The sequence below is a fragment of the Emydura macquarii genome, unplaced genomic scaffold (assembly GCF_026122565.2).
Source record: "Emydura macquarii macquarii isolate MOO-44397 ecotype Brisbane River unplaced genomic scaffold, CSIRO-AGI_Emac_v2 contig_635, whole genome shotgun sequence".
NCBI classification, from domain to species: Eukaryota; Metazoa; Chordata; order Testudines; family Chelidae; genus Emydura; species Emydura macquarii.
Window position 1 is genome coordinate 82,618 of NW_027130772.1, and position 13,424 is coordinate 96,041.

A 13,424-nucleotide genomic window follows, 5' to 3' on the forward strand; every position below is an offset into this window, starting at 1 on the left:
TTTTTAATTTTATTTTGATTTTTATTTTTTGGTACAAAACCAAATTCTGAAATCTTGGACTTTCCCCATGGAAAGAAGCACTGGCATGTCCCTCTGCTGTTAAACAGTATTGTAGTGTTTGGAGAGAGAAATGGCTGGGTCATTTCCAGGAATGGCCGCCAGATAATGTCATGCTCTCGGGGCTGAGGCCAGCAAGTCCCACCTGTCCTGGGCCGCTCCGGGTCTCTAACTCTGAAGGGGAGCTCGTGTGATCTCAAAGCAAGCAGCCAAACCCAAAGCAGAAATATCCTACTCGGAGTTTATCGCCAGTGGGGAAAGTCCATAACTCATCTGATGTGAGACTGTGCTCTTCCCTGCCTGTCACACACAGGCCCCTTGCTGGGGTGGGATCGGGGCAGACCCTGAGAGTAGTATGCCTGGGAATTAAGACTCCATTCAGATGCAAAGGGCACCTCTTCGCTGGGAAGGACTCGGGGGCTGCCAGTGACAGGCAGAGGCAGGCACTTGGGTTGGGCCTGGCCATTACCTATGACAGTCCTGATTACAGCATTGGCAATGCATAAATGGAGCAGCACCACTGAGCCCCAGTCACTCTCGGGGGTGGGGGCTGATACTTCAAAGGGCCCTGACAGCCACCAATTGCAGGGTGAGGTGGCTCGGAGTGGCCACAGTTGTGAACCCTCTGGTCTCCTCTAGCTGCCCTGAGAGCCACCGCCTCAGGGCTGACGCCTTCTCCTTGCCCTCTGCCTACTTCCCGGCATCTCTACCTTGCCCTCTGCCACTCATCAGAGATGCTGGGTTCCTCCGGCCCTGCGTGTGGGACTTCACTGGCACCCACTCCACCAATGTATGAGGTTGGGGGGGAGGTCGGGGGATGTATGAGTTTGGTGGCCCAGACTCCACCCCTGGTGGACCACTCAGGACTGTGCTTTGGCCCACCTTTGGGTTCAGTTTGGGAACCCCTGGTGTATGGAATGGCAGGTCAATGGCATTTTTCACTTACACCAATAATATAACAATATGTCGCCGTACAAATACCTTAGCATTTGTTAGAGACACAAAGTGGGTCAGGTGATATCTTTATTGGACCCACTTTGTTGGTGAGAAAGACCAGCTTTCGAGCTTACACTGGACTCTTCTTCTGACCTGAAGGAAAGCTCTGTATAAGTCTGAAAGCTGGTCTCTCTCACCAGAAGGAGTTGTTCCAATAAAAGATAACACCTCACCCATCTTGTCTCTCTAATACCTGAGACCAACATGGCTGCAACAAACAGTGTTTATTTCACTATTGAATTTAGGCTAGTGTCTTTGGGCCAGAACCGGTCAGTATTAAACCAGCAATGTTGATGGAGCTACTTTGTATTATCACACGTTTAGCTGAGATCTCCCCTGTTCATCTCAGTTGCACTCGCTTTCTCCAACCTACTGTTGGCCACTCTTGGATCTTTGTGTGCATTTGGCCAAACCCTGGTCCCTTTGAAGAGATTGGCTAAATCCCAGTGACTTCAATGGGATCCCAATCCATCCTCCTTATCCAGTCTAATCGTCTTTAAGAAACACTGCACACCTTCCTCTTAACAAACCAGCAAACACAGAACACTTTTCCACCACAGGAAGAACGACATAGCATTGATTTATCGATTTAGATTAAAATAATGTTAAAATGTCTCTGTAAGGTGCTTGATTCCCGTAAGGGTTCTCTGCTGCCGCCTCTCTGCTTTGGCCACCCTCTCTGTCACGAATGACTCCGAGTCCCTCTTGTTCAGCAGCCAGTGCAGTTTATTTCCAGTGCGCAGTCCCACCACCTTCCGAACACATACAGCTTGGCTAGCTGTCTCAGGAGCCTCTGCAGCCAGGCAGGTAGAGCTTCTGCTCCCCTTCCACTCCCTGGCTTCTCCCTCCTCTCTTTCCCTCACCCGGGTCTGTTTATAGCCCCTGGTTAATTACACATGCAGCTGGCTCCCCTTGCCCCAATCAGGTGCAGGTGTTCCCAGCCAGCTCCCATCTACCTCTCTCAGCTGGGGCTGCGGTGACAGAGGGCTGGCTAATGGATTACTGCCCATTGCTCAGTTACAATTCCATAATACATCATTAATAACACAATAATATCCCTGCACTATTAACACAATTATTTTAACAGGAACTCAGCCATGCAGACACCTCTTCTGTACCCCTTTGTCCCTGTAGAAAGAAAACCTTCAGCTCACTCAGAAAACCCCATCAAAGAGATGACACATGGGATGACCTCCCCAGTACATCATAGAATCAGAGAATCACAGAAGATGAGGGTTGAAAGAGACCTCAGGAGGTCATCTAGTCCAACCCCCTGTTCAAAGCAGGACCAACCCGAACTAAATCATCCCAGAGAGAGCTTTGTCAAGCCGGGCCTCAAAAAACTTGAAGGATGGAGATTCCACCACCTCCCTGTTATACTTATGAAATAAATAGCAGGATCTTATTCAGGGGATAAGGCAGTACGCCACGTTTATTATGAATGCAGAAAAGAAAAACGTTTAAAAGCAGTTGCCTAAAACACACACACAGTTTTGCAGGAGGGATATAATTACCAGTCCCTTGTTGCTCAAGCTGAAATCACTGGCCAAGTGATTCAGACACGAGGGTGGAGCCGGGCTCTGTCGGTCGCGACATGATGCTCCTTGGGGTATGCAGAACGAGCCCAAAGTTCAGATTTCTTCTCCCCACTTTTATACTTTATCCATCCCTGTTTGGGTCTATGGATTTTGTCATGTCAGATAGTTTTTCTGTTTGATGTAATCATTAATTATGTTTGATGCTGCAGGGGTGACAACTTTCTCACTGTTTTTTTATTCCTCTTTCACCCTTTATTTTTTTCTTGTTCTGGGAGTGTTAACTCCCCTGTTTTCCCTGTTTAACTCTTTCCCCTTGATCTTCGGCCATTTGGGTTGTAAAGTTTTTTAAACAAAAGCTTCTTTTTTTCCTCCTGTCCTTGAAGCAGTAATTATTTTTTACTGTCTTATTGTAACACTTAAACTGCATTCATTCTTCATTTATACTTACTAAAAATCATTAAATTTTTATTTCATTACATTAGTATATTATTTCATACTTACTTATAATAAAATCCTTATACCTTATACTGTGAAGGGAAAAGAAGATGGGGTCTCTGTTTCTGCTGAGAACTGATCAATAGAAATGGCTGCAAAAGCCTGAGATGGAAAGTGCCTTTCTAGCAGAAGCTTAAATCTTAGAATGTTAAGGGTTAACAAGATAGTTATGGAACCTAGAGGCCAGCAGGGATGGAATGCAGAGAAAGATCTTGTAACTTGGATAAGGAAAGTTGAAATTGCTGTGCTGGGAAAATTCCTGGATGGGTAGTTTTTTTAGTGTGTATGACCATAGAAGCTGTGACATATAAAGATTTGTGTGGAACTATATAAGCTGTTAGAATTTAGTTTTAAGCTGTCATTCCTTACATTTGAAGGGACCACATTCTTTATGTAAAGAATAAACTCTGATTTTGCTAATCTGTTGTTTGGCTAATTCTGGACCATCCGCTAAGGCAACGGGCATGTTAGTAAGGACCCCTGAGTTTGGGTTTTTACACAATACCTACATTAATTTTATTAATGCCATTTTACTAAAGGAAAATATAAGAAACCTTGTTTTCCCTTTCACTGCCCCATGACTTACACATCAAACCACATTCCTGATACGCATTGGGAACTTCTCCTTACTTGTGAATTAATGCACTTAGATTCCAGGATGTTCCCAAACATTCATTTGTAGATGTATACAAGCAGGGCCTTAATGTGTCATAAATGTTAAATCACAAAATGTTTAGGCAGGACGCACCCCCTCATATGTTCACAAGCAGTCAATTATTATAGTGGAGCCTGGGGTGTAATGAACAAATAATTAATGTGTCCGGAACATCCATATCTGTAATGCTTATGCCTGGTCTTGTTCTCTTTCCCAGTGTGAGGATTTAACCCTTAAGTTTTAAGTATGTTTTCATGGTCCGGGCCTGCTTTGGTTTAGGCCTACATCACAATGCTCACAGTGCTGGGGCCTGCATCCCTAGATAACCCATTCCAGTGTTTCACCACCCTCTTAGTGAAAATGTTTTTCCTAATATCCAACCTAGTCCTCCCATAATATGAAAAAATATTGACAATGCTGTCCAACTGAACACTCAACATCTCCCCAGGCACGCCCACCTTAAAAACATCTGGAACAAAGAAACAAATCAACCCACCTGCCAACTAATTGAAAAAAAAAAAAAACCACTCAAAAACAAAGACAGAAGCAAAAAACAAAGAGCTACTGCACAGATACTGCAATCCATTGTTTTTTTTTTTTACCCTCAAAGATAAGAAGAGCCAGAGATTCCATGAGATCCACTGCATCTGATGAAGTGAGCTGAGCCTCACGACAGCTTATGCCTGCAAAAATTAAATTTGTTAGTCTTTAAAGTGCCACAGTACTCTCGTTGTTTTTGCTGTACACAGACTAACATGGCTACCCCCCTGGAACTCTTCTACTAAGGACTTTGATATGGCTACTGATTCTATGTAGAAGGTAGTCAGAGAGAATAGTGCAGGTTGGCAGTATACAATCCTTTAGATAGATCAATGGATAGATAGATGGATAGATAGATAGAATTTACTACTGTAAATACAGCATTTTGAACTAAAAAATTGCACAGCATGTTCTCATGGGACAAAAATGTCATCAGTTGATTATACCTCTAAAGAAATGCAGAATGAAACCATGGTCATCAGAGAAAGATGGACCTTTCGTTCTTGGTGAATAACCTCCACACAATCAGTTTCCTCAGGGCAGCTTTGATCTCCTTGTTCCGCATGCTGTAGATGACGGGATTCATCACTGGAGGCACCATGGAATAGAAAATATCCACCATGAGATCCAGCCCTGATGTGGAGTTGGAGGTGGGTTTCAGGTAGGCAAAGGTGGCAGTGAAAATATACAAAAAGACCACAGTGAGGTGAGGGAGGCAGGTGGAGAAGGCTTTGTGCCGCCCCTGCTCAGAGGGGATTCTCAGCACTGTACTGAATATCTGAACATACGACACAATGATCAAAACAAAACAGCTTAAGACTAAGCCCGCACTGAGGGCAATAACCCCAGTTTCACTGAGGTAGGAGTTGGAACAGGCCAGCTTGAGGAGCTGAGGAATATCACAGAAGAACTGATCCACCGTGTTGCCTCCACAGAAAGATATTGCAAATGTGCTCCTAGTGTGCAGGGCAGAGTAGAGTATACCACTGATCCAGGCCCCGGCTGCCATTTGGACACAAGCTCTCCTGTTCATCACCCTCTCATAGTGCAGTGGTTGGCAGATGGTGACGTATCGGTCGTACGCCATGACAGTCAGTATGGCGAGATCAGCTGAACTGAGGAACATGAAGAGAAAGACTTGGGTGACGCATCCAGAATAAGAAATTGACCTGGTGTTCATGAGGGAATTGACCATGGATTTGGGGACAGTGACAGAGATGGAGCCGAGGTCTAGGATGGACAGATTCATCAGGAAGAAGTACATTGGGGTGTGAAGGTGGTGATCAAGGGCAACTGCTGTGACGATGAGAAGGTTCCCCATCAGGCCTGCCAGGTAAATCACTAGAAATGCCACAAAGTGCAAAAACTGCAGCTCCCGAATGTCAGAGAATCCCAGAAGAAGGAACTCGGTGACGGTGGTCAGGTTGGACATTTTCTTCCTCAGCACATTGTGTCCTGCCTGCGGAGGGAAGGAGAGAGTCATGGGTCAGGATTAGACTGTCAGAGGGAATGACCCTGATTCCCCTCTGAGTAATAACTCATGATGTGAGTGTCAAAGGAACACAGCTCTCCTCACTTCTCTGGCTAGGATTGGGGAGTTCTCTTCACTGCTGACAATCAGACCACTAGAGAGACAAGGTGCGTGAGGGAAAATCTGTCATTGGACCCACCTCTGTTGGTGAGAGAGACGAGCTTTCAGTTTACACCCTCTCAGGATCTGGACCACGATGTCACTTGATGAAATGCATTAAAGACTGGGACAAATTACAGCCCAAGCCCACAGATCTAGCAAAGTTGGTCCCTCAGCTCTGATGGTCCCTCAAGCCGGCTTGTCTGTAATGATGCCTCCCACGCTCTGTGCACAGAAGACCTGCTAACTGCTTACAAGTTGATGGATGGCACCAATCCCAGCTATGGTCTCATCTCTGGGTGATGATGAGTTACCGGCATCCTTCAGTTACCGCTGGGATGTGCCGTTTCCTTCTGTGGCTTTATGCATGTGCCATGTGGTCTGTGGCAGGCAGGAGACCTGGGTTCCCTTCTTGGTTCTGCTGCGTAACCTTGGGCCAGTCACTTCTGTTTTCTTTCTCTGCCTTGTCTGTGGGAGTGTATTATCCATACACTGACCTGATGGCTACTTAAGTGGAAAGTTACAGCAGGCCTGGTGGTGGACACCGGGTCAAGTGAGGCTGCCTACAGGGAGCTGGAAGGTGGCCACTTTCATTCAGGCGCCTCACTGGCGGCGAGTTCCGCGGACTTGGCCGCCATCCACTAGATAGTAGAAAGTATCCAAGGTCGTAAACAAGAAAGCTATGTAAGCTAAGAAGCTACCAATAATATGTAAGCTGTTCCCATGCTAAGTGTGTGAAATTATATAATAGCCAATCAGCAATTGTGTGACCATTGTATGCAGAGATGATAAAAAGGTATATAAGCTGGAGAACAAGATGGAATAAACGATTCTGCTTGCAATCATATTGGTTGTTGTGCTTTATCTGTCCCGCATCCTCTGCCATCAGCAGTGGAATCCTCCCTCGTCCTCTGCTATCAGCATTGGAACCCGACACTTGTCCACTTGATTATGGGCTCTGGGGGGGGGATATGTCTTATCACGCGTATGCACTGCTATGTACAGCATCTGTGCTCAACTGGCAGCAGTGTTGCACACTGGATATGGTGAGAGAGCCCAGGAGATCTGGATTCTAGTTCCATCGACCTAGTGTGGGCCCCAGCTAGCCTGCAGCTGGGTGCATCTTCCCAGCTCCAGTAGACAGACAGGAGCTAGCTCTGTTCAAGTTACAGCCTGAACCACACCCATATGGCCAGAGATAGCCTGAGCATCTGATTATGTACCCACGGAGATCAGGTGGGCTTGTATTGTGCTACCCCCAGCTAGTGACGTCCATATTCCACTCTGACACTGAATTTCAAGGTGCTAGTACGTCTGTTAGGTACAATCCATATTCCATGGGCTATCAGCTCTTCTGTTTACTCAGTTCTGCCATCCTGCAGAACCATGTCTTTGAAACAGAAATAAAAATGCACATAACAGAATGACAGCGTTTTGAAATGATGGTATCATTGGACCATATTAGCATTTCCCACCCTGGCTGAAAGTGAATTTCCCATTTGGGCCGGTCAAAAATATTTTGCTTAAACTGGATTAAAAGAACTGGGTTTTCAGTTAAATACATTTTCATGGAAAGTCTCATGTCTCTATCCAAAAAATTCATTTATTTTCAGGGGGGAGGGGGATTTTATTTGGAATTTTTCAGTTTTCAGCAGAAAATGTTTGGTTCTATGTTGCCAAAACCCCAAAATTTGTGGGACTTCTATGAAAAGACAAACTTTTATTCTTAAAAAAAAAAAAATCTGATTGGCTCTAGTGCTTGGATTGAATTGATAGCCAAAGTCTTAAAGAGTTCAAATTGCCACTCAGATTTGTGTTCTTACATTTGTCCTGTACTTTAACACTCTAACTGATTTAGATGAAATAGCAAACTTACTGTGTTGGTCTTTGCAGAATTTTTTTCCAGCTTGCGATGTGTTTGATCCTCCAGTGCTAGAAATCATTGGCCACTATCTATCTGTCTATCAACATGCACATTTCTCTCTCTCATGTACCCATCACTTCATTATCCAGCAGCTGTCTCCATGCCCTGTCACTAGATTTTCCGAGTTCCTGGGTCTCTCTGCCGTTCCCAGCAGACAGGGATCCTCTCCACAGATGGGCGCTCCCTGCTTCCCTCCTTGTGCATCCTTGGCTGAGAATTAATGGACTAAATGGCTCTAGAGCTTGTTCAGGCTTCAGACACAGTCACAACCCCAGATGTCCCTGCTCTGGGGCTAAGTAGCTGACTCTGGTCTCCAGGTCTCATATCTCAGCAGTGATCTCACCTGTGAACAAACAACCCTTCCACCCTACACTGGCTGACCCTCACCCCACAGAGGGGGGACAGCATCAGCCCTGGATCTCACAGGATGGCTGCATCCCTGGAAGGAAACTTGGCTAAAAACAAGGCAGGGCTGAGGCCCAAAGAGTGCCTCAAGGTATTTGCCAAATGAAAAAATTATTTATAGCACAGACAGGTGACCTACAATAGCTCAGAGCCTAGTGGCAGCGGAAGCTCAGCTGGCCTGGAGTAGCCAGTTCCCTCATTAGCTCCATATAATCACCTCTGGGAGGAGCAGGGTTGCTTGTTTGTGGACAGAGGCACATTTAATCCCATAAAGCTCTGCCAACTCTCAGGGCTGGATTCAGACACTCCAGGCCATGCATGGATGTCTGTCTCCTTGAACTTGTGCCCTACATGGGGTGGCAGTGGTGGGGATCCATCAAAGAGAGGCTGGGACAGTGGCATGGACCCCTGCTCCTTCATAGAATAGTCAGGAGATGAGTCTCCCCTGTACCATAGAGCTCGATTTTTCATTTTGTTTTATGATAGACTCAGAATCATAGAACGTTAGGGCTGGAAGGGACCTGAGGAGATCATCTAGTCCAACCCCTGCTCAAAGCATGACCAACCCCAACTAAACCATCCCAGCCAGGGCTTTCTCAAGCTGGGCCTTAAAAACCTCTAAGGATGGAGATTCCACCACCTCCCTTGGTAAGCCTTTCCAGTGCTTCACCACCCTCCTAGTGAGAGCCCTTTTCCTAATATCCAACCTAGACCTCCCACAGTGCAACTTGAGACCGTTGCTCCTTGTTCTGTTATCTGCCACCACCGAGAACAGCCTAGCTCCATCCTCCCTGGAACCCCCTTTCAAGTAGTTAAAGGCCAATATCAAATCCCCCCCTCATTCTTCTCTTCTGCAGACTAAAGAAGCCCAGTTCCCTCATCCTCTCCTCATAAGTCATGCAGCCCAATATGCCATTATCTTTCTTGACAACCAGGGCACACTGCTGACTCATATCCAGCTTCTTATCCACTGTAACCCCAAAGTCATTTTCTGCAGAACTGCTGTCTAGCCCCTCGGTCCCCAGTCTGTAGCTGTGCATGGGATTCTTCCTTCCTAAGTGGAGGATTCTGCAATTGTTCTTGTTGAACCTCATCAGATTTCTTTTGGCCCAGTCCTCCAATTTGTCTAAGTCACTCTCTACTCTCCAGGGTATCTACCACCCCCCCCCCCCAGCTTAGTGTCATCTGCAAACTTGCTGAGAATGCAATCCACCCCATCCTCCAGATCATTCATGAAGATGTTGAACAAAACTGGCCACAGGACCGACCCTTGGGGCACTCTGCTTGTGACCGGCTGCCAACTAGACACTGAGCCATCAATCACTACCCTTTGAGTTCGATGCTCTAGCCAGTTTTCTATCCACCTTAGAATACAGGGCAGTATGACATAGACTCCTCTAAGATCTGTTCCTCAATGGCTTGCTGCCTGCTTCCAAACAGTTTTGTGGCAACAAATCCCAGCTGCACTTCTTCCTGCCAGTAACAATGGGCTAATATCATCCCTCGGTTACTGCTATGGGTTATCATGTTCGCTGGGCTGTGCGGTGCAGTGGCTGTCAGTACACATAGGCTCTTCTCTTGTCTTTGCCAGTGACCTGCTGTGTGGCCTTGGGACAGTCATTTCTCTTCTTTGTGGCTCTGTTTCCCCTCCCTCCCTTTCTCTGCCTTGTCTTCTAGGATTTTAAGGTCTTTCGGAGAGGGGCCACGGGCCAGGGTTTTAAAAGTATTGAGGCACTTGGTGGGATTTTCAAAACACTAGGCACTCAAGACACCTTGAAATCAATGAGTTGTGAGCTCCTAAGTGCTTCTGAAAATCCCACAAAGCACTTAAATACCTCTGAATACATCGGCCCGTGTCTTACTCTCTGTATCTCCTGCACACCCATTTATACCATTTATGCTCATCTGGTTGCAGTGGAGCTAGACCAGGAGATCTGGGCTCTTCTGTACATCTTTGAGTGGGTCAGGGTAGACAGGCTTTGGCTGCTTGGTTCTCCTCTAATCCAGGTTTAGAAGGGCTAGTCTGTATAAAACATATCCTGTGTGCTATCAGCTTTACTGGTTACTCATTGTTACCTCCTTGCAACTATTCCCTTTGAAAGAGAAATCACAGAAATGCAAAAGAATAAATGGGTTTGAAATCAAGGGCCTATCAATCAATATTAATGTTCCCCGATTTATTTAAGTTCAAGGCCGGTTGGAAATTTTCAGCTGTGTTCTTTTTAATGGGGATTGGGTTTTCAGCTAAACAACACCACCAGCAAAATCTTAGAATCTGTCTGCCCCCCTCAAATGTTTTGGGATTGTTTCGTAAAGAAACTGAAAACTCTAAAGCCAAACATTTTTGGTTTTGAGATTAAAACAAAAATATCTGGTTTCCAGAAGAAAGTTTTTGTTTGCCAAAAACTGAAATAAAAACTGTATTTTGGGTTTTCAGTGTTAAAATTCCCATAGCAGTAGATATTTCATTAAACTGCGAGTAAAATTCTTAATGAGTTCATATTGTAATTCATATTTAGCATTTTAATTTCCCCCTGTTTGTTGATCCCCCAATATATTTAATTGAAATAGAAAACTTACTATAATGATCTTTGTCGATTTTTCCCCCAGCACGTGAAAAATTCAGTCATCCAGCACTAAGATGTTTTGGTCAGTATCTATCTCAGTACTAGAATCCAGAAGATAAGGGCACAGGTATCTGAGAATCCTTTTCCCCCTTATCTGAGACAGAAGTGACAGAACCAGACTCAAACCTGATGCTCTGTGCAGATTAGCTGTGTGGAGATGGCTTTGTGCATCACCGGCATTAAAGGACTAATGTTGTGGAAAGATGATTTATCCAGGTCTATTTCCTATACACTAGTGGGGCACACTCCCTGGAGCCCTGCACAGCTCAGTAGCAGAGGCCCAGAGGCAATTACATAGATGCCTTGATGATAAAGCTAAAAGGGCCAGTTTGTTTTCATAGAATCACAGAAGATGAGGGTTGGAAGGGAACTCAGGAGGTCATCTAGTCAACCCCCAGGTCAAAGCAAGACCAACCCCAACTAAACCATCCCAGCCAGAGCTTTGTCAAGCTGCACCTTAAAAAAACATCTAAGGATGCAGATTCCACCACCTCCCTAGGTATCTCATTCCAGTGCTTCACCACCCTAATAGTGAAAAAGTTTTTCCTAATATACAAGGTGGACCTCCCCCAGTGCAACTTGAGACCATTGCTCCTTGTTCTGTTATGTGCCACCATTGAGAACAGCCTAGCTCCATCCTCCCTGGAACCCCCTTTCAAGTAGTTAAAAGCTGCTATCAAATCCCCCCTCATTCTTCTCTTTTGCAGACTAAACAAGCCTCAACCTCTCCTCATAAGTCTTGTGCTCCAGCCCACTCATCATTTTTGTTACTCTCATCTGGACTCTCTTCAACTTGTCCACATCCTTTTTGTGGTGGGGGGCCCAAACTGGACACAATACTCCAAATGCGGCCTCACCAATGCCGAATAGAGGGGAATAATCACTTCCCTCGATTTGCTGGCAATGCTCCTACTAATGCAGCCCAATATGCTATTAGCCTTCTTGACAACCAGGGCACACTGCTGACTCATATCCAGCTTCTTATCCACTGTAACCTCCAGGTCCGTTTCTGCAGAACTGCTGCCTTGCCCGTCAGTCCCCAGTCTGTAGCTGTGCATGGGATTCTTCCGTCCTAAGTGCAGGACTCTGCACTTCTCCTTGTTGAAACTCATCAGATTTCTTTTGGCCCAATCCTCCAGTTTGTCTAGGTCACTCTGTATCCTATCTCTATCCTCCAGGGTATCTACTACTCCCCCTAGCTTAGTGTCATCTGCAAACTTGCTGAGGGTGCAATCTACCCCATCCTCCAGATCATTAATGAAGATGTTGAACAAAACTGGCCTCAGGACCGACCCCTGGGGAACTCCACTTGTGACCTACTGCCAGCTGGACATGGAGTCATTGATCACTACTCGTTGGGCCCAATGATCTAACCAGCTCTCTATCCATTTTATAGTCCAATCATCCGACCTATATTTCTTTAACTTGCTGATAAGAATATTGTGGGAGACCGTATCAAAAGCTTTGCTAAAGTCAAGGTATATCACGTACACCACTTTCCCCACATCCACAGAGTCAGTCACCTCTTCATAGAAAGCAATCAGGTTGGTCAAACATGACTTGCCCTTGGTGAATCCATGTTGACTGTTCCTGATCACCCTCCTCTCTTCCAAGTGCCTTAAAATGGATTCCCTGAGGACCTGCTCCATGATTTTTCCAGGGATTGAGGTGAGGCTGACCAGTCTGTAGTTCCCTGGATCCTCTTTCTTTCCTTTCTTGACGATGGACACTAGATTTGCCTTTTTCCAGTCATCAGGGACCTCCCCCAATTTCCATGTGCTTTCAAAGATAATAGCCAATGGCTCTGAAATCACATCAGTCAACTCTCTCAGCACCCTTGGGTGTATTGCCTCTGCCCTGTGGATTTGTGTATGTCCAATCTTTCTAAATAGTCCTGAATCTGTTCCTTCAGCACTGCAGGATCTTCACCTCCTTCCCATTCTGTGCCACCCAGTACAGCAGTCTGGGAGCTGATCTTGTCTGTGAAGACAGAGGCAAAAAAGGCATTGAGTACCTCAGCTTTCTCCACATCTTCTGTCACTAGGTTGCCTCCCGCATTCTGTAATCTTTCCCTAATCTTCCTCTTGTTGGTAACACACCTGTAGAAACCCTTCTTGTTCCCCTTCACTTCCCTTGCTAGCTGCAACTCCAATTGCGCTTTGGCCTTCCTGATTTCATTCCGGCATGCTCGAATAGTATTTTTATACTCCTCCCTAGTCATCTGACCAAGCTTCCACTTCTTGTAAGCTTCTTTTTTGTGTTTAAGCTCCCCAAAGCTTTCTTTGCTAAGCCAAGCTGGGCACCTACCATACTTGCTAGTCTTTCTGCACATCGGGATGGTTTGTTCCTGCGCTCTCTCTAAGAACATTCCCTCTCATCCTAGAGGTGAAGAGTTGTTCTCCATGGAAATTTCTTCACTTCATAATTCCATAAAGAAGTGGCTGCATTAAGCAACAGACACTGGTATGGATGGAAATGGAAGTAGAAAAGGGAATTAATCGACCCGTTACAGTGCTGTACATGCCAGCAATCTGGCTCTGCTTTGGTTTGGGTGGTG

At 45.7% G+C, this 13,424-nt stretch overlaps 1 protein-coding gene across 1 annotated transcript; it reads right to left on the reverse strand.

Annotated features, from left to right (window-relative positions):
- Positions 1-4,759: 4,759 nt before the first annotated feature.
- On the reverse strand, positions 4,760-5,713 carry LOC137148554 (olfactory receptor 14A16-like). The gene has a single exon (XM_067541442.1). The coding sequence runs from the start codon at positions 5,711-5,713 to the stop codon at positions 4,760-4,762; it is 954 nt and encodes a 317-aa protein (XP_067397543.1).
- Between the last annotated feature and the right edge of the window lie 7,711 nt (positions 5,714-13,424).